Source organism: Empidonax traillii, unplaced genomic scaffold, assembly GCF_003031625.1.
Source record: "Empidonax traillii isolate 1590-97213 ecotype Southwest subspecies unplaced genomic scaffold, ASM303162v1 scaffold322:size1131127, whole genome shotgun sequence".
NCBI lineage: Eukaryota > Metazoa > Chordata > Aves > Passeriformes > Tyrannidae > Empidonax > Empidonax traillii.
Window position 1 is genome coordinate 403,790 of NW_020955515.1, and position 21,819 is coordinate 425,608.

The window sequence follows — 21,819 nt, forward strand, 5'->3', positions numbered from 1 at the left end:
CAGAGATGGAAGAGATATTTTTCATGTCATACATTCCCATCCTCTTACAGAGGAAGAGCAAAAGGAGGTTAGAGGGCTGACACTGTTCTGTTTAGCTGTTTGTTGGGGTTCTCCTTCCCACCGACCAACAATGCAAAGCACTATGTGATTACACGGGAAGTGAAGTTCATGAGTTGCCGATCTTCATCTTTCAAAGCTCTCCTGAAATGTGGGACCAGGGGCACTGAAGAAATAGGAGCCATCTGAGCCACGGGTGTTGTAACAAGCTGGTTAAAGAAAAGAAGCTGGTTCAAAGGGAAGGTATTACATGCCACTGCAAGTGGCAACACTGTGAATTTAAGAAAATCCTGCTTTCAGGACCTTATCCAAAAGGCAAAGCCCTAAAGTACAGGGCCATAAAGTTTGGGGATATGGTACAGTGAAGAGATGTTGTCCAATGTAGCCACACAAACAGGATGCAAGGGAGAGTTCTGCAAACAGAAGGGGTTAGGGAGCCAGTGTTTGCAATAACAATAAGTTCAGAAAGACTCTGAGGGGGAAATCCTAGAATCAATTCCATCCCTCCAGATTTGGGAGGGTCTTTGCCTGGTGCCCATGTGCACCATCCACAGAAAATCAAAGGGCATTACAACCAGAGGGGGAGCAGCCTCCCTGCCTTCCACAGCACCTTCACAACCCTCCCACAGCATTCTCCTCGCTGCAGCGATGCAGGGCACGGAAGGGTTAATATTAACACCACCCCGTTTGCTCAGCATCTCTTTTGAAGAATGCATTGGGTTTATAAAGCCCACACAAACAGGAGCCCCTCCTCCTCCCTCCCAAACACACACACTCTGCAGCAGCACAATAAACACCCGGAGACAAAGAGCAGCTGAAGAAAAGCCCCCTGAACCCAGCGCAGCGCTGGCAGGAGAGCACAGAGAGGCTCTGTCAGGGCAGGGGCACGATAAGGCCAGAGACAAAGGCTCCAGTGTTTAGGGAAGAGATACAGGGACAGCCAGCGGCCCACACAGCTTCATTTACTCATCTACAGCTGGAGGGGCCGGCTCAGCTCCGGGAGGGGAGTTCTGCAGCTCCAGTGGCTGCTGGGGCAACTCCAGATCTTGTCAGAGCTGGAGGCCACCCCCCCAGCTCACCACTCATCCCATTCCCAAACCCCACTGCCAGGATCTGGCACCGGCAAAATGTATTCAAACCGAGCTAAGCACACAGCAAGGCTCGTGGTGTTGGTGCAGCAAACGCTGCAAGATGAAGGACAAGGGGAAAACTGAAAGTACCCCAATGTGAGGTGTCGCTTCCAGTGGAGAAATCCCAGCTCAGCAGAGCTCCTTCCCACTGACAGGCTCAGGGGAGCCCCAGGAGTCAGAGCATCTGAGTGCACCTTGACCACAGGCTTGGACGAGTGTCCAGGGTAGAGCACCAGCGCTCACACAAGCTGTGGTCATACTACAGATTTAATATGGAAAATACACGTTACAAATGGCCACAGATGTTCTCTGATGAAGCCTAAGGGGTGATTTAAAGCATTCTGGATGTGTCCTGTACTTCTATTCAATCTGAGAGGGTTTTCTACCGTTATTAAAAAAAAAATAAAATGAAGACAAAACAAGTGCTTCAAAGAACTCTTCTTTTTTCAATGCTCAAACCAGCGCAATAACATGACTCTCATCTGGCCAGCACATGACTGACTAGCATTATATAAGAATGGACAGTGCTGACTGGGCAGCATCCTATACAATACAAGAAATAATGATGCTATTACACACCAGTGAGAGTTTCATGGCACTGGGAAAAACACTTTTTCCTAAGAGAAATGAAGCACTTCTGGTAGCCACACCAGCGTGCTTCTAATCACCACCAGATGACAACTGCAACATGATCCTGGGCAATGGAAAACCTATACACAGGGATAACAATTAATGATATTTAGCCGGGATTATCTGTACTTTACCAGTTTGCCAACCAGCTCTGAGCTTACTCAACGTGTCTCGTGTGTTTTGCAAGACTCCACGCTCTGCTGACTTGTTCTGTCATAAATCACAAAGCATTTGCTATCCATCAATAACCATTAACCAACCTGTTTTTTTCATGCCATAGAAGGGCTTAGGTATTTTCCTCACTCCACTCTCCACAAGTGCCATGCAACGCTAAAAAGTCACAAGGATCCCGGAAAAGAAATAGTTCTAAATGCATGTGTTGATCACAAAACACCAAATTAGGGATAAACACCACTTTAATGTCTATTTTATGGGCAACTCCCGCTCTGACCGACCTTGGAGTTGAGCAGTGCAGTAGTTAGCAATGAAGCTGCCAATCCCACAGCCCGGGGCATCCATATGCAGAAACTGCATTTAGGGCTGTGTCAGTCACCCTGGTGACCCCATTAACTCGGCCCCCACCCCGGTGATGGTCTGTGGGAGACCCCAGACAGACATACCAGTGCCTACCAGGCTGCAGAGCTCAACACAGCCTTGATTTATGCTGCTGCTGCTGCTTGAAGTGGCTGGAATCACACAGAACTTCACTGCCTGGAAAGAGCTGCTGGTTTTGAGCAGAGAAGAGAAAAACAAGGAGCCCTGCATCTTGATGGAGACATTCCAGAAAGAAAAAAAAAAACACCAACAACCAAACCATTGAATACCTTTCTGTCTGGTCAAAATGGTGCTTTGGCACCTCATTCCTGTTTATGCTGTTCATCCACCCTGCCCAAGCTTTTTGCTTAACTCTGTTCTTGCCAACTTTGAGCACAACCTCTGTCCCACTGTTCCAGGTATCCAAGCTCAGGCTACCTCCAACCACCAGTGTATTTCTCATTCCCTCTGCACCACACCAAGCCTCCCATGCTCCCAGTCCCACCACCACTCTGCTGATGGGCTCAGCTTGTGCCCCCCCACTTCAGAGGAACGGGGAAGTACTCCTGAATTACTCCATGGAGAGTTATTGCCTGAAAAGCTGTTTTGTTCAGGCTGAGGTCACCTCCTCACCACGTTCCTCACCTTGGCACCCAGGAAGAACTGCTCCATTTTCAGCATCAGCCAGACTACTCAGATGTGAGGCGTTACAGTGCAACACGTACATACAGCTTGTAATTTTCCAAGTGCTTTAAAATTAACAGATATTTAACCCAAATCCTCTGAAACACATACATAAGTTTAGGTTACGGGACAGGGAAGCAGAGAGAAGTGAAATGCCTCACCCAAGGTCATGGGAAGGCAGGATTAGGGTTGGGAGCCCATGGCCACTTGCTGCCAGGGAGCACTGCCTGACTTTCCACCGGTGTCAAAAGCCAGAGTATTACTTTAATGAGATAAAAGTTGAGCCCTCCTGCCGACCTTTCACCATTTTAATCCCATTTTCAGCACAGCTACAAATGTTTTTCACAGAAGGAAGGATTGGGATTACTCCTCAGTTTTTCCACATTATGATCTATTTTTGTGCTGAGCTCTCCCCGCACCTCCCGGGTCAGCTCCCCCAGGAACATCCCCAACCAGGAGAAACGGACTCTGGAATGGAGGAAAACACTTCCCAGTCCTCCAAGGTGGAACAAACGGGATTGTTGCTCAGTAACATCCATGCAGTACAGCCAGTGTACTTACAGTGAGAGCAGGAGACAAATGTTTCACCAGTCACAGGGGGGACATGGTGGAATGAGGATTCAGTGTTTATCTGCCTTTGCATCCCATGGACTCTGACAGCACATACCACTGCAGTACAACACCAGCCCTGAAGGTGATATAATTAAGAGTCAAGTAAACTAAATAGTTCAAAAGTACCTGCTTCTCCAGGCCCAGAGCAGAGGAGTAATAATCTCAGCTGGAAGACTACATTTGACTGCAGAAACACCTTAGAAAATGTTCTGATTTCTACTTCCAATCTGGTTTATTTTAGAACTGGAGTCAATACAAAATTATTTGCCTCTGGCCTTTGTGCCATTTGCGTCCCACAGCCTGCCCTTTCCTTAATCCTTCCTTCCATCAACATATTAATAACCCAAAGGTTAATGCCATGGGCTTCTGCTGTTCCACAGACCGAATTAACAGGGAATGTTCCCTTTTAAATGTTCTTCCTCAATTTTAATCCTGTCAACTCCTAAGCAAAGAACAATAAAAACACATGTTTTTCCTCAGAGTGTTCAAAATTCCAGGTTATTAATTCACTGTTCCATAGTTTAGGTACTAACCCTCCTGTGTGTAGAGCCCATCTATGTAATTTTAGCACTGACCACCGAGCCATCTCAGAAAGCATTTCAGTCATGTAAGACTAAAGCATGGAGACAGATGCAGCTTCGGTGTGATGTTTTTCAACAATAGATACCTTAATTTGAATTGTAAGGGCAGGATAACAAGAAATAAAAGAAAGCTATTCACAGCACTCTGCGATGTTCAAGTCATACATCTCAGAAAGGCAAACTGTTGCCTGCAGACAAGTTTGTCCTCTCCTGATGATCTGCTGCTCCAGCAGGGCTGTTCCAGCTCTCTCATCCCCAATCCTGCACTTCCAGCACAGCAGAGATTTCACTGCCTGGTGTCTTTGTTGTCCTTAAATCCATCTTAGACAAGGACAGTGAAACAAAAAGCGATCACACCAAGAAATCGTGGGCTAACTCAGCCTCGCTGCCAACTGAAGAGTGTGGTTCTTCCCTTACTCTGGAACTCTCTTTCCATGTGCCAAGATCTTTAAATATACTTTGTCACCTGAACAGAACTTCCCAGTCTCAGACAGAACAGTGGTCCCTGCGATACCCTGAGGGAAAGGTCAGTATAAATCAAGTGGGCTGGAGGCATTCAGCAGCACGGCCCGGCAAAGTGAATCCTCTGCACAGCCCATGCTTGTGCAGCAAATTACAAGCACTATTAAACCACCCCATGCAATTTTACTGTGCTCAAGCACCTGTGGCTGAGCTGAAATACCTTTGATTGGTTTGGGTTTTCAGCTTATCCTCTGGCTGGGCCTTTGGTAGACCCTGGATTAGGCAGGACTGCACAGGAGCACTGGTGACATCCAGCAGGAGCCAGGCAAGGCAGGCAGGTACTCCTGGGCTCAGTCTTGCCTGGGGAACGTCCTGGTACCAGTTTTAGCCAACTGTGAGTTTCTTAGCAAAACAAACCTGGGTCACAGGTGCATTTTAACTCCACCAGGTTTATGACACTGGGTCTAGGACACAAATACAGATGGCTAAAGCCAGTTCAGGTGACCTTCAGGTGTATTTTAAATAAGTTCACTGCACCTGGAGGATTTGACAGCACCTGTGGGAGACCTGTCCTCTGCTCCAGAGACAGACAGAGCAACTGGGATGTCTGAGAACACCTAAAATTCCCCTGGACATTGAACTGAGCAGACTTTCACAACACATTTACAAGCCAGTGTCACAAGGCAGGTAATAGCAGCTTTTTTGTGCCATATTCAAAATTACTCCAGTACCCAAGTACCTTTTAGGTGATTTTCAGCTACACAATGAACCACTTAATACACTGGATTAATATGGGACTCCATGACATCATTGATCTGAATTTAGGCACAGCCAAGTCACAAAAAAGGGCATTAGCTTGGAGACATCACACTCTGTCGATTCCCTGAGATGAAACACAGGCATGACGTGTTTTCTGACTTCTTTTGTCAACTCAGAGTAATGTTTTTAAGAACCTAATTAACTTGGTGCTTAAAATCCATTTTCCAAAAGCGGATAAGCCACTAAGAGCTCAAAGCTTAACTGAAAAGCCCAGGGGACTCAGCAGATCATTTTCATCCTGCTCCAGCATTGATCCTGAGATTGATATTGAGACTGATTAAGAGGGAGCTAGGAATGTCCTTTGGGAAATGATGACTGTACAGCTCAGAGGAAGGAGTGGTGTACACTTGACTCCTTTAAGTCATTACTTTCTCATTAAAAGGTTTCAGAGCACACATCTGCTTTACTGAAACGCCCTATTTTTCCCCTGCCCCTTTTTGTCTTTGATTAAGCCAATGAAATAGTTAAAAAACAACTCCCCTGCTGACCAGAGATCTTCTGATATCCTCATTAACAGGAACCACACTGTTTTCCTGGTGGCATGAGGAAAGGTAAACACGACTGCTGAGAAGTAGGGCAGATACAACAACCCTTACTTACCTGTGCTGCTGCTGGGCTGTTTCATCCAGAACCTACACCAGAGCCCAGAGCCCAAATCCCTACACACATCCTGCAGTGCAGTTACTGCTCCCACCCTCAAACTCCCAGGCATGCCAACAGTAACAGAGCTTGGTAACAAATAATGAACAGGTGCCCATAACTAAATCACCTCACGAGGAAGGTCCGAATCAGCTTCTTGGGGGTTGAAATGACAGTGGGACTGGTTGTAGAAGGCTGGATTTTCAGAGATGCAGGTGGCAAGAGACACTGATCAGCACCTACTGTGATTCTGAAACTGCTTAAGCTGTTTAGAACTTCATAGTTGAGAGTGAAATGTCTAAAACTTCTCCTCAGCCATCAGGGTAGGGAAAAGTCAGGCTAAAGAATGGCTCTGTTATACTGTGACAAACTATTATGGCTTGATCTGCTGGATACACAGAGCTGAACAGTTGAGTTGTCAGCATTCTTCTGTGACCACAGCACTGGATACTCCTTTGGATAATCCTCAAAAACTCAGGAGAACACACCATTTTCCATCTCTTTTAGAGCTGTCCTACAGAAAGCCAGCGCTCTCTGCTACCTGATCTTTATGCAACAGCAAACAAAGCAAACCAAGGCTTGGCCAGTCAGGGTTGTTCTGAATTAATTAGTCTGTTTGCAGAGCCTTAGTCATAGAGCCAACACCTTTACAGGTCAGCAACTCTTTGGGAAGGTTCACTTGTACTCCACCTAGCTTTAAGAAAAGACAAGGAGAGGGCTGCAGAACAACAAATGTGGTTTTGATAATCTAGCTCTAATTATATAGAAGCATCTGCTCAAATAAGGCCTTTTACTCACTTAGCAAACACAGACTAAAAGTAATTAAAACATGAACTTTTTTTCTGAATCATTTTAATGGCCTGTTGGACTGTCTGGACTGCCTGACTACGCTGCCTGTGGAATAGGTACAACATGCAACAGGAGGAAAAACCTAAAAGGCTTCGTGCAAAGATTTTGATCTGCGTAATCACTGTGGAAAGGGTAAGGAAGCAAGTCAGGTACTAATATTTGTCATGGAGCAAAAGAATAAGACACCAAAGAGAAGTAAAGATTACAAAGTATCAGGGAACAACAAATGCCTGTATTTGAAAAGCTACACCACTAGAGGTTCCAAAGAAAAAGCACCAGTAAGCATCTAGATCTGAACAATTCCTAATTTAAGACTACAGAGACCACTGACATTTGATCTGAACACTTGGTAAAGGTTGGCTGATTCTCTGTTTTAATTAGAAGATAGAAGACTAGAGATCTGGGGTGCAAGAAGCACAAAAGAGAAGGCACTGCTTTGGTAACTCAAAGACTAAGTCACGACATAACTACTTGTCATCAGTTTAAATCTGCAGATGAACTACTGGTAGGACATTCTTTTGAAGGGTGGCCACTAGAAGGGACTCTCCCATGGCAGGAATGTAATCCAATAGTAGAGACGACCTTATAGTTGAGGCATCTCCATTTAGTGCAGATTTTAGCATCTAAACAAGTACTCTTATAAGGCCCTAGTAAGTCATGTAGTTGTTTTAGAATAGAAGGTACCCAGGGAATCTCTGCTGCACAATTAAGGAATTTCTTAAAGATTGCAAACATTTTACTTTCAGCTTTTCGGATTCACCCTGATCAGTAACTGTCAGCTTGTCCTTACACACCTAACTCTTCTAAAAAACATACTAAAATGCAAATAGAAAAAGATCAGCTCTGCTCAGTGTCTGGTGGTTCCAAGCTCTTAGCACAGCCACAAGAACTGAATTTCAAGTTCCCATTGCCCCGGCTCAGTGCTATTACAGTGGAAACAAGGTCTCATTCAGAAGGTAAATGAGATGAGATCTGATCAAAACCCTGTTCACAAAGTCTCATTGTGAATTTCAGCTGACTTTCTCTGCTCTTCATGGGCCTGTTCACATACAATTCTTCTCTGAATAACAGCAGGAGTAGTTAAAAATCTCTTTACCCAGAGAGACTTGCCAGTGTCCAAACAAAAGAGTTCCTCAGAGTTTCTTACGCTGTTTACTTGAGTTTCCTGAAGGTTTGTTCCATCTCAATCAGAAACTCAAGCCTGGATATGCCTGCCTTGAATAAAATTTTATACCCAGTACAAATGCAGAGGAAGCTGTACTGGGAGGGGAAAGTTTTGCTCAAGAGCCCCAAGGCCCATCTGCAAATCACATCGAGGCAAGAACCGCTCCAGGCACGAGTCCTTCACCGGCACGGCCAGGCCTGGCTTCACAAACCCAGAACTCTGCTCAAGGGTCCAGAGGCATCCAAGGGGCTTCCCTGTTCCATAAGACCCTGAGAAGAGGGATACAAAATGGAATGACCACGCTCTGCCAACACGGGTGCAGATCACAAGTGTCACGGCAATCCACCCCCGGCTGCCTGGGATTTCTGGAGTACCCAGCAACCCGGCATAACAAACACTGAGCCATCCAAAGCAAATGTTCAGAGAAACCTAATAGCCCACACTTGCTGGAATGGTAAACTCAACACTACCTTTTTTTTTTTTTTTTTTTGGAACTGTTAATGCCGGTGGGCCTGCCAAAAACTTTAGTCACCTACAAACTATACCCCTTGTCTAATCCCCACAAAAGAATGACTGAAACTTTCAATATGCAGCATTACCTCGAAATCAGGCTGGTGAAAGTTACAGAAAGAGAGAATTTTCCCTTTTAAAAATGAAATACCCCTAAACTTGCTGCTTTAATCCAAATTTATAATTTCCGCAGCCATCATAGTTCATTATTTAAAAAAAACATATAATTTTTATATTCCTTAAGAGGGCCTTGGCTCTATACACTTATGGCATTAGCACACCACAATTATTGGGATTTCTGTGGACTGTGATATTTCCTGATTTTGTTTGTTCTGGAACATTTCCTGCCCATGCACCTGTAAAAACGAGATGAGATCAGGTATAATCATCTCATATCTCCAACACAATGAGTTTTAAGCCAAACTCTATTCTGGTGGGTTTTCAGATAAAAGCCTGAGGAAAAAGATCCACAAATGTCAACCTTTCTGTGAACAGAGACAAAAACAGTGGTGTTTCACAGAAAAAAAGGATTTTCAGTTTGATCTGGTTCCTGGTTTCAGTTTGATCTCCAAACTTAACAAGTTTGGAGTTTTCCTACCTGCTAGTTCTGAGGCTCCTGCTGGCCAGAAGGTGGTTATCCTCTGCTTTGGGGAACATCCTTGCAGTTCACTAACACATTCCCAAGAAGGTGCTGATCAGGATAAGCAGTGGATTTGCTCTGAGGTAAAGGTAGAAAACTAATTTATCAACTCATACATCTGTACTAGGAATATTCCTGAGATAAATGACCACTAGCTAGAGTAAGAATCCCAGGATTTTCCTTGATTCTAGCTAGCAGACAAGCAGATAATTCTCTTCAGCTCAGAAAGCAGCTTCCCAGCTAATTTAGCCCAGAACTTCAACACTCAGCCCTTACTGGGTTAACAGTGGTGACAAAACAGCTGTGCTGCCATTTCTGGAAAACACAATTATAATGGACAGAATACCAGCGTTGAGTGTTTCGAGAAGTACAGGAAATTAGAAAGCAAACAAACAAAAACCCAACAATCTAACCATATAAACTCAGTTAATAATGTCCATCAGTGAGTAGCAAGTAGATGTGTTCCTCCACAGTGCAGATACAATGGTTGTCAGGACTAAATATGATCTGTGGCTGGAAGTAAATGAAGGAGTTTCCTAAAACCTCCTGGTCCAAGAATCCAATTGGAAAGACAAGTAGAGAGAATCCTGCCTGTGGATCACTCCTCTAACCATCAAAATCTATATGACATCTCTTTATAAGCATGAAGGATTACCAAAAAGCAACTTTAAGTGGGGCAATGCCTCACATCAACCTTTTCACAACTAGAAGGCTGATTTATTCAACCTGTAACTTTGAGGCCACCCTGTGGATTGAATCATGGAATATAAAGATATCATGGGTGTAACTGCAGGGGGCTTTATCCCCCTTTTGCTTTCTTTGTTCAAGGTGGGTCATGATTTAATCCACTGTCCTTCCCACAAACATTTCAAGTACCACAGAGGGAGCTGAGCCACCCCAGGGGAACGGAGCAGCAGAAAATGCCTTCCCACAGCACTGCTGTGGATTTGGATGAGGAATCCATGACCTGAGCCCTCCAGTGCAGGAATTCTGCCCCACACTCCCAGAAGGCCAGGGTTGACTGAGCCAAACTTAACTTCTTCCCTCGTGAATTCTCAAACCCTACTAAACCAGCAAGAATGGGGAAAAGGGCTAAAAAAATGGAAACATGAAGAGGTTCTTAAAATTAAGAGGCTTTATTTTTTTTTTTTTCCAAATTGTTTGCTTAATGCTTAACAACCAGTTTGCATTGCCCTGGTGTTACAACTGACTTCTGTTTACTGAAACGTGATGGCCACATAATGAACTCAGTTTTATGGTCATTTCCAGCCTGCTTCTGTGAGGGGGTGGGGAGAGGACTGCGATTTAGTTTCCACAGCTCATCCAGAGCTTCACCCTGCCCAGCACAGCCAAGGGAGCTGATCAGCACCGTCCTGATACTGGGAACTGGGCTGAAATCATTAAAACTATCAACACAGGATGAGGCACTTCAAGAAGAGAAATGAGACAGAAGGGGAGAGAAGAAAGCTCGTAACATAATGAGATGTTTATCTGTAAAACATTGCCCACTTCAAAGCAGGAAGAGCTTAAACTCCTTGGGAAAAAAAAAAAAGGGCTTTTAATTAAAAGATCAGTCAAAGATTTTCCACAGTCAAGCAGCCTCAAAGAAACTATGTGTGGAGGAGGCTGAGAGTAATTTCTAACATGATTAGTCCATTCTTCAAACCCAACAAGGTTTTATGAAAGCAGCATTTCTCAAGATCCAGAAGATAAAGATTGTGGAAATATCCTCAGCCCCTCAAAGGGCACCATCCCTTCCCCTCTGATGCCTCCATCCTCATCAGCTTTTGCTCCAGGAAAAGCCTGGAGAAATATTATCAGAGCTTTGAGCCTCCCAACTTGGGGCAAGATAGATTGTTGGCCTAGGACAGATGGATCATCACGTGGATACTCAGATGGATCATCACATGGATACAAGCAAAGTTACTGCCACGGACTTCAGCAGGTCTGGAAATGTAACTTGAAATATTTCTATGCATTGCTTTATCCAGCTGAAAACACACTGTGTTGAGCACACAGCCTTGCATTAGACAAAGGTTTAAAAAACTCTGGGGATTTAAAGGAATGGCATCACTTTCTGGAACACGCTTTCCATACAAGGAATATTTGCAGACTGAGATGGACACAACAGCAGCACCTTTTCCCCCTCCAGCATCAGAATACCAGCACTAGGGCTGACATGACATGCTCTGGGGAACAAGACTTAGACCCACTTCTCCTTGGTCATCTAATTTTTTTACGCTCTTCTTTTTCTTTTCTGAAAAAAACAAAACCAAAAAACAAACAACAACAAAAAACCCAACCAAACAAACAAAAACCAACAAAACCCAAACCAAACCAAAACAAAAACAAACACAACAACAACAACAACCAGGATTCCAACAATTCACCCTTAAACAGGCGAAATGCAACACTTTCTCTACAGGTTGTAATTTAGCAACTATTTTACATTATTGCAGATAGACAACACCAGGGCTACTGCACTCTGGAGGAGCTTTCTCAGAGCAGAGAATACCATACCAGTCCCTGGAATGACTTGTGCTCATGGAAACTCAGCCTCATCCCCATTTACCAGCTGGTAATTGTGACTAATGGATCTTATTGCTGAGCTGGTTCTGTTTTGCACAAGCACAGGGAATTACCTCTGGTTTATTCCAGGAATCACATGCATTTTTGTCTAGGAGAGTAAGTATTTAGTTGTACTTTTGATCGTCTTTCTCTGCCCTGTCCTGCAGAGAACTCAGCTCCTGCCAACAAATCTATCATTATCCACACCCTTGGAGAAACAACCCCAATAAAAATGATTATATGAGGCATCATTATTTGATATTATAAGGATTTCAACATCTTCAGTATAAATGCTGCAATGGCAAAATGCAGAACTTTAGGGTGTGAAAAATACAAAAGGATATCCTCCAGATGCAGGGAAGAAACCACCTTTGCATTCTGTCTTGTTCACACTAATTAAACCAGCTTTCTATCCTAGCACAGCACAGGATTTCTCCAGTCAGTTGTCTCATCCTGGTTTGGAAATGAGACAGGCCATGGAAAGCAATCAAAACACATTTAACTACCATTCATCAAACTACTCTGAATATTGGTCGCCAACCCACGGAAAAGAAAGGTTAAGGATAAACTACAGTTCAGTATGGGAAGAAAGGAGAGTCAGCCAACATAAGTACAGAATGTCAAAGGACTCACTGCAGCCTGTCCCTAGGGTCCTTTCCATATTTCATACATTAATAAAAATGACTTAATTGAAGTTGCTGGTGAAATTCTTCCTTGCTTGAGTAGCAATGATTTTAACACTTTGCACCAAAGCATCCATCAGGACAAGAATATGAGAGGAACATAAGTCTGCTCGTGGGACACGGACACATCTACTTAATCCCTGATAGTTTTCCTACACAACTGAACAAATTCCAATCAAGATACAAAACCTACAGAGCTGGTAATAAATGGAAAAATACACGTCCCTGTTTCAGCCAACACGTCCCCTACGTGTGCTCAGAACCAGCCCCTGCAAACTCACGTTATCCTTGCACTTTCCCCAGGGTATATTTTTCCAGTGATGAATATCAAATTTTCCAGTAAGAGCTTCACATTTAAATTTTGCTGTTGATAAAAACACGGAGCTTGTTCGTTGCGTGCCCCACAGCCTGATTAAAAGGGCAGAAAACTGCAGCCCTGATGGAATTTATGGCCTGAGAGAACTGACTGATGATCACAGATCACACCAGGACAGAGTGCTCTGCCTCAGAACATGCAATCCATATCTGTCGATGCCTGTGGAAAAACATTGCTGCTCCATGAAATATAATGGATGGAACATTCCAAAAGAGATCTGTGAGCACATGTCTACTTTGGATTGCAGTAAGAAAAAAAAAGATGATGTGTGGAAAATCTAACGGTGTCTATGATCACCAGAGATCCTCAGTCTTGTATCACCTTTAATTGCTTGGAGATACAGCACGGGAAAGTCTCAGAAAATAATGAAAATATCAAATATTTGTCAATCTTCTGTTGTCAGTCTGTGAGAATCAGAGATAAATCAAATTAAGTCCTACACAAGCAATGCAGTGCCAAGGAAATCAGAGTAGTACTCTGCTTCGGTTTTACAATTTTGGGTTGTTTTGAGAGCTACATTCCCTGTGGAAATCAGGAGATTTTATGAAGACTAACTTAGCAAAATAGGGGAGGAATTGAAAAGAGGAAAAAAAAAATAAGAGAAATTACTTTGCTGAAATACTAGTAGCTCCAAAACACAGGCCTGCTTCCAAATAAAGTCCTCAGCACCTCCAGGGCTCTGGCAGGTTTCAGTGGGAACACAGAGGGGTAATACTTGCTTAAATTTCTTTGGCCAGCTTTACAACTTTAAGATCTTGAGGAGCCAAATATTACCCAAACAAAAAGAAGCAAGCTTTCCTTTTTCTCCAAAGTCAGCATAATTCCCTCCTCCTTTCACCCCTTTCGAGCCATTTAATACTGGGTCAGAACCAACAGAATCACAACCATCCCCTGGCTGTTCCCTTGTCACTCTGCCACTGTCAAGCCAATTGCAGCGTATTAACTAAACTAATGAAACAGTCAGCAAGAAAACGACTTTTAGATTTATTATCATGTTAAATCTACTATTGATAGATCCTAAAACTCCACCAGCACTGGGGCAAAAGCACCATCTGCAGAGATGTAACCATAGGACAAAGCTCCTCCTGACAGCTCATTCAGCAGAATTCCCAGAAGCTGCCTGCCCTCATCCAAGAATGGCTTTAATTTTCATCAGCAAAAAAATCTAACACAAAACAAAATGCATAAACCACATCCTGCTGCTTGCCATGCCCTGAAAGTTCTTCTTGTAAAAAGCCCATGGAGAAAGCACTCCCACTCAGCACATCCTCCCAGCCAAGGCTGAAAACTGCTGGGAAGACCCTTTAGTGTCGGAGAACTTGCTGATGATTTCTTCCATTAATTTAGCATTCATTGGCCTTTCAGTTTGGAATCAGGGGAACTCAGATTATCACTTAACTCTGGCTCAAACAGATCATTTCAGAGGCAGCAAGTTACTCATACCCATGACTAAATTCCTCTAAGAGGCCATTCCAAACTGTGACACAGTCTCTGGCTGTTCCCCTTTCCCTGGCCTGGGAGCAGAGGAGATGCTGCCACTGACATCTGTTTGTCGGTACTCCTGAGGTGATTTATCACTGTCAGCCCGCTCAAGCCACCTCACAGGACTAACCAACAGAGCTGGCCCTAACTGGCCTTGGAAGAGAAGCTGAAGTCAAGTAAAAATTACCCTCCAGGGGAAAATAAACTTCTTCAATACCAGTTTAATCAGCAGTGTGTTACTACTCTGAAAAATGAGAGCATTTGTAAACCCCCCCCCCCCCATGCAAGAATGACTTGTGGGAGGGAGAGGTGACTAAGGAATTAAACTATCCACTGGAGAGCAAATTGTGGTTTGTTGGCTCCACTGGGAACAAAAGGTCTGTGGCTCAGTGCCCGAGCTCCAAGAGGACACGGCTTGCTGTCGGTATTTCCATGAAAGCTGTTATGTGATTCATTAGCTTTGCTGGCCCCTCTCTCCTCCCTCCCTTCCCCCCACACCATCATTAAACTCATCTGGTCTCCTGAGCTCTTGCTTGGCAGAAATGGTGTTCTGACACACAACAGAGTTAAAATGAACGGCTCCCCATGTTTAGGAGGGAGAAAGGGAGAGAAGCAGATGAGGGAGACTAAAGAGAGCACTCAGGAAAGATCTGACTCCCCCAAAAGCGAAAAACAGAAAGCACAATAAATATTTCTACAATACCCTTTATCTTGAAAGTCTCCCGCGTTTTACAAACTATATATCCTACACTGAAGAATCCCCTCAAGCTCCTGGGCCAGGACAAAACAGACATAAGAAAGCAGATCAATACTGGCTCAGTGTATGCACTGACACTTGATATCCTCATCCAAGCCATGTAAGCATGTTTTACAAATAAACACAGTCCCAAAAAAAGGCTAACCCTTGGATAACCCCACCCTCCACCTTGTTCCAACTAGAGAAGTTCACATTTCCCATTCAACTGACTCTTTCAAGAAAGTTTTTGTGCGTGGAGTCATTTTTTTTTTCCACCTCTTCCCAGATATATTAATCATCACATCACCTGCAGATGTTTAGGAGGATAAACAAACCCCACCATCACCGTGTCAACCAGTGTCAAAGAATGTCAGAGCTCCTGTTCAGAACTACCAGGAGGCCTCACTGTTTCCAAGGCAAACTATGTTTGAAAGGCTTTCTCCCAATAAACACGGTGCACTGGATAACACTGGATTCTTCCACGGACTCCCAGGAAATGTTCCAGCTATTCCACAGGTGCTCTGGCCTGTGTTTATACACTAATGGTTCCTTCAGCTTGGGGTAGCCAGTTTCAAAAGCAGAAAATTACTCCACTGACAAACTGCAGCAATATTCACAATTGTTTTACATCTCCTCCTGCACTACTTTAAAGGTGTTTTCATCCTAAAACCTCCTCAGGCTTTAGAAAAATGAATATTCAGAGCAGTCGGGTGTAGCCAAGGAAAGGCAACTGCTTGCAAATAGAGTTTTGAGAAACAAGTGATGCAAACTTGGGTGTCACACCACACAAGTTCTTACGAACGACTGTGAAAGAGGTTTAAAGAAAGTTTAAAATTAGAAGCCAGGAAAAGCCTATGGAATCTAACATTACTACAGGCAATCCTCTCAAATCCTCGTTAGCCACTCTTACGCTCTTAGCAAGATGGAGATTAATTTGGGATTATATTGGGCTGTCACAGAGGCTTGAAAGTTTTCTGTTCAAAACATTCCCATCAGACACCAGCAGTGGATTACTCTTCCCTTCCTCAGGTAGTCCCATTTTTCTCCGATTCCCCTGTATTAACACATTAACTTCCAACTGTTCAGTTTGGGGGCAATAACTTCCTTCCTGTTCCTTGACAGCACTGACCAGCCCACCCAGAACTTGCACTTTACAGGAAAACCTGTTAAAGTACATAATACTCTCCTAAGTGTATGAAAATAAGTATTTTACTGGAGGTTATAACCTGTATCATAACGGGATCAGATTTTTCAAGGCTTCCATGTCCACTGGCACCAAGAGGAGGAACAAGTGTTTCACAAATCTGCTCCCAGTACCCCAGTATGGTTAAGTTTGGTGTGAAACGCTTAAAAGATGAGCTGTACCCTGTCCATGAAGTTTCTTGAAAAGGTAAATAAACAAGATTACCGTGGATATCACGCTCAGGGAAACGGGTCACAGCCCGGGTGTCTGCAGTTAAAGCCTCAATAAAGAGGCCCATTCCTGGGGTTTGTTTTGGTTATTCTAAAAGCCTAAATTCAAAGAATTTAAGACAGTTATTCAAGGTGCAGGTATTCCTGAATGAGAACTGAATTAAATCCATCCAAGCAGAAGCAAAACTCCGAGACACTTCCATGTGTTACATTCTAAATGTGAAAAACAAGTTTTTACATCCTACCTGTCAAAAACCCAACACAAACTCTGCTTCAGATGCCTTCGTGTTATCCCGAGTTCCAAAGCCAAAGTTCTCTCACACAAGGAGTACGTTGTCAGAAATTTTTTGTCAGCAGAAATGTTCCTGAAACTTTTTTCATCATTGAACACAGTTTTGAGCATTTAATTCAATACAAGCCACTGCTTTTCAATCCTATTCGTATTTACAAACAGCGAGGATATATTAAAACAAAGCATAGTACAGCCTACACTTAAAAACTGAGAACAGTTTAAAAACTGCTTAAGTGCCACAGTATTATAACTGTTCTGTTGCCCTTTCAGTAACAAAAATAAAATAAATCACAGGAGAAGAGAAAACAAAGGATGAAAGAGATTTTCCAAACCCACAGGGGGTCTCCACGCTCATTTATCATCTCTGTTAATAGTAATAAGCTGTTCAAATCCCACCTCTGTAAAATAAGAGTTGGTTTTCTCAATCTAACCAGAAGTCAGCAGTGTCCCTCCCCGTGCCATTATCCAGCTCTCCCCTAGTTTACTGTCAATATTATCCCTCCTAAATGACAGAAACATGTTTAGCTCCAGCAAAACTTCTGTAGCTGGCCTGTGAAATATAGTTTGGGGGGGGGGGGGGGGGGGGGGGGGGGGGGGGGGGGGGGGGGGCTGAGGATGTGGGCAGTCATACTTTCCAGCCTGAAGTTTAACTTTCCCTTAGGGCAGCATTTCTTCTGGTGACTGGATCCTGGCAGCTTTTGTGTTCTTCATTAGCCTGCTGATTAACATAGTGCCAGAGAGTTCTCACTACACCTCGCTGCTGTTCCAGCACTGCTGGCAGATCTATTGTGAGAGATCCCCGAGCAGCAATGCAGCCTTGCCTGCTTTCCCTAACGATCCTAAACATCAGGTACACTTGTATTTGCTTTTAAAACAATACCTACATATATCTAAGCAGAAGTTATAAAAAAACCCTGATCGAGCAACAACAACTTAAATGGAATTTTGTGAATGAAATTCCCATGGCAACAGCAAGAAACAGAGTGCCAGGAAATACAACTGACTGCGGGTTTTATGTGCTTTAGAGGCTTCTAAATTCGAACAGAAACTAAGAAATAAGCAGCAGAGATCAGTGGGCCTACTGGGTTTTCCCCCCCTCATTCAGCATTTGAGGAACAAGTAAAATAAATCAAAAGGCAACGAAAGCAGCTCCACGGCATCAGGAACAAATTACCAGCCGTGCTGTGCACAGTGCAGACATTTGGCACAAGGGGAACGAGATCTACCTGATACCAGCTCTTAGCTTTCTACGAAATCTGCTCCTGATTAGCATGCGGAGCACTACACTTCTGAACGGACAATGGTGGGGAGACCTTCCACAAAGGCATCACTTTAAATTCTAAAGGCCTGGAAAATTTCAGGCCTCAGGCATCGAACAATGGGTGAAGGATAACACAGCCAGGCTGCGGATCCTGACGAGTTGCAACGCACATCACCACATCAGCTTTGTAACTTTTTCAGCTGCATCACGCAGGCTGTGTAAGATAATCTGTCAGCGAGCGGGGTCCCTCCCTTGCGGGCGTTCTGAAGGATCCCTTCCAGGAAAGCTCCCCTGAGCGCGCTGCCGCGATCGCAGGTACGGGAGCAGCAATAAAGGGCATTTACGAGGCACAAGGCAAACAGCAGCGGTGTCCCCGGCAGGCTGGTGTCCCCGGCGTTAGCTGTGACACCGAGCCCTGTGCCGGCTCAGCGGGACGCCCGCGGTCCAGCCCCCGAGAACAAAACCCCATCCCCGCGTTCGCCGCCCCTACAGACCTTGCTCGTGCTCCTCGGCTCGCCCCGGCTGGTTGCCCATCTCCGGTGGCCGCCGGGCTCCTCCCGAGCCCCCTCTACGGCCCCGGCTGGGCGCTCATGCCCGGGCTCGGCGCGGACCTGCCCTGCGCTCCGGCCAAGGCGGGCGGGCAGAGCCAGCCAGCGCCTTCCTAGTTCCTGGCGGCGGGGCCGCGCTGCGGCTGCCGCCGAGGCAGCTGTGGCTCTCCCTCCTCCCTCATTCCAATATTGCTGCTCCGCGGGCCGGGCTGGGCAGGGAATGAGGAGCGGGAGCCGAGCGGGGCAGCGCCGGGGACACCCCGCGGCCGCCGCCGGGACTGCAGCGGGTCCGAGCGGGGCTGGGGTGGCACCCGCGCCTCTGGAGCCGCGATCCGCGATCCCCGGGCACGGGATCTGCGATCCACAGGCACGGGATCGCAGCTCCGCCACCGCCGAGGGCATCGCCCGGAAGCTCGAGCCGAGCCTCTCCCCCCCTGTCCCGAAGCAGCCAGAGGGCCGGCTCCGGGATAGTTCGAAGCAAAAGGCTGAAACGCAGCTGGGGGCGACAAGGAAGGCAGGCAGACCCTCGGCGACGACCTGAGCAGCCAAAGGCAGCGTTAATTTCCCCCCCCCGCCCCCCCCTTCCGATTCACAACACCCGAAGCGTGCTTGGAGCAAACAGACCGTGCCCACAGATGTAACTGCAGCGCTGAGCACAGCACTGACATGTCTGGGCAAGGGCGGCTCTTAAACCGTCACAAGAATTAGGGGACCAAGTTTCAGAAGTGCTCAGCATCTTATGAAAACACAGATGTCTATGACACTGAAATGGAGATTGAACTCCTCAGAAAACCTGACCGTGATCGTGAGCACAAGCCCTTTGTGACAAGTCCCATCCATCAGATCTGCTCCGATGTCCTCTGGGGCTATTCCTGGGCCAGCAGAGCATCCCCAGCTCTCTCAGCCTCCACTGGTGCTGAGAACAGTCGGCACATTGCAAGTTCACATCCATATTATGAAAGAAAAAGCAATATAGAGGATACACGGAACACTATTAAAAACTAATTCTCTTTATCAAAGTAAGAACGTGGCAGTTTATTCCTAAAAAACTACTACAGTTATTTCCAAGTTTCCCCTCATGCTAGTTCCTTTCAAGCACTAATAAAAGAAAAAATCCAACAAACAAACCTGACAGACACTCTAACCACAAATAAGATCTACATACCATATCTCTATCATCAGTACTTTTGTCTGTGACTGGTACTGCAAGAGCAGCTGCACAAAGCAGGCCTACCCAGAGCTTGGCCAACAGCCCATCTTTCAAAGAAATCGAGATGCTCCTCAATAATGGGAGTCCTGACATACATGGGAAACACAGACTGAATGACTCCAGTGATCAGTTTCCATTATGTAGATAATTAACAATCATCTTAAGTCTTGGTTCCACCAAGAGGGTTAAAAACAAATTCAGAAATAATAAAGAAGTGTGTCTGCCAGGCTCAAACCAGATTAATTCCGTGTGGTTTATTTTCAGGCTAGCTAGCTGTGAATCCATTGTTTCAAATAAAACACCTGGAGATCCTTCATTATGCTAGAAAGAATCTTGCTAATGTTTCAGTGTAACAGGGCGAATTAGTTGTCAGTCACGGGTTTTCCATTGTTCTTCCCCTGACACTTTATGGATGAAGTGAAAAGTTTTCATACACCTGTCTGTATCTGGATGACATTAAACAACTCCTGTCTGCTTCTATCTTATGACATGCCAAGTACAAAACGTTTTGTTTAATGAATAAGCCATCTAAGTTCTCTAAAAAGGGATCAGCGATAGCACATTCTTTTCCTAAGAAGTCATCTTACAACCTCTTAGGTTTTGTATCTTACCAGGATGGGCACTCGCCCTTTCAAAGGTACAAACATCCTCCAACTGCTGTTGAAATGTGTTTCCCAGACAAAGATTTTTTTTTTTTTTCTGTGACAGACTAAAGAGTGACTTCTGCTTTTCTTCAGCAGGACTCACCCAAGGGGATACATTAGCTGAGAGTGCCTGTTGGGTTGATAAACCCTGAAGCTGAGCATTTATTATTTCATCACCTGCTTTCTGTTCCTGTAACCACAAAAGGGACTAGTGTACCAGGGTCCCAGTGCAGCATGGGTGCAAGCCTGGAGTAATTATAAAGTGTAATCACTGAGTCAGAGCAAACACACCTGAAATCTGAGCGCTGTAGAAGAGCCAGGGCTGCAAGAACCAATCTGTTATTTTTGTCAGTGGCACGAAACTAAGAACGTTCTAACACCACAACAGGGAGAATGATGTCAGGCAAAAGACTTCTAGCCCAGGTCCACAGGGAAAGGTAAGGCATCAATTTAAAAATATGGCTACAGCCTGACCAAGAGTCATGGATAAGAGATTATTGTTTATGGAGCTTGGCAGTTCAAACAGTGGGGAAAGAAAAAGGAGTAACAACAAGCATGACTTCTAGCGTGGTGATTAGGTAATAAACTACAACAGACACGTGGCTAAATCTTTAGGCAACTATTGGTTATCTGAACATTTGACAGTACTTTCCCTTCCTCTTTGGTAGGAAAGGTATAAAAATGAATTAATGAATTTCATCTCTATTAAGCAGATTAGCTGGTCTCTTCCCTGGCATGAAGTTTGACTCATCCCTTTGCACTTTGTTGAACTGCCAATAAAACCTCACCAACACTCCTTTCCTTTATAGTGAGAATGGGAACAAATGACTCAAGGTGTGCCATCCACGACTCTTTCCACTCACTAGTCAAGTGACAGAACTTACTTGCCAGGCATAACCTTTCTTCACATCCCACTCTCACAACACAGCAAATGAATTAGCGTAACTTCTGCTCAAATTGGAAGCCCTGCTCAAGAGAAAAAGTGGGAAGATGCCACAGAATGATCTCAGATTTGCAGGGGCCGGGTAGCTGACAGTCCCTCCAGAAGGCTGAGATCTAAAGAAGTTACTCACACTCCACTTCTCCCATTAATGCTGAAGATTTTATGAGCACCAAGCACATAAGTAGCAGGGAAAATAAATCTACAGAATGTGTATATCATGCACAGTAGTGGACCCCAAAGGGTTGGGAATATAACATCCAAGTGAAAATCCAGAGGAGCAAAAGGGTTTTTAAACCACACTAAACCCAATTTTTTTGTTGTGAGGAGACTTGGTGAGGTCACAGTTCATGG

General features: G+C 44.8%; 1 protein-coding gene across 4 annotated transcripts in view; it reads right to left on the minus strand.

The window, feature by feature from the left end:
- The window catches only part of SPECC1 (sperm antigen with calponin homology and coiled-coil domains 1), a 90,114-nt gene that overhangs the window by 33,345 nt on the left and 34,950 nt on the right, over positions 1-21,819 (minus strand). The window contains exon 1 of one of the 4 annotated variants that reach the window (XM_027891473.1): positions 18,618-18,842. The exons of the other annotated variants lie outside the window; for them this stretch is intronic. Coding sequence (XP_027747274.1) covers positions 18,618-18,657 — 40 coding nt within the window. The 5' untranslated portion in view covers positions 18,658-18,842. Of the gene's footprint in view, positions 1-18,617; positions 18,843-21,819 lie in introns of those variants that run through there. 4 annotated transcript variants of the gene reach the window in all.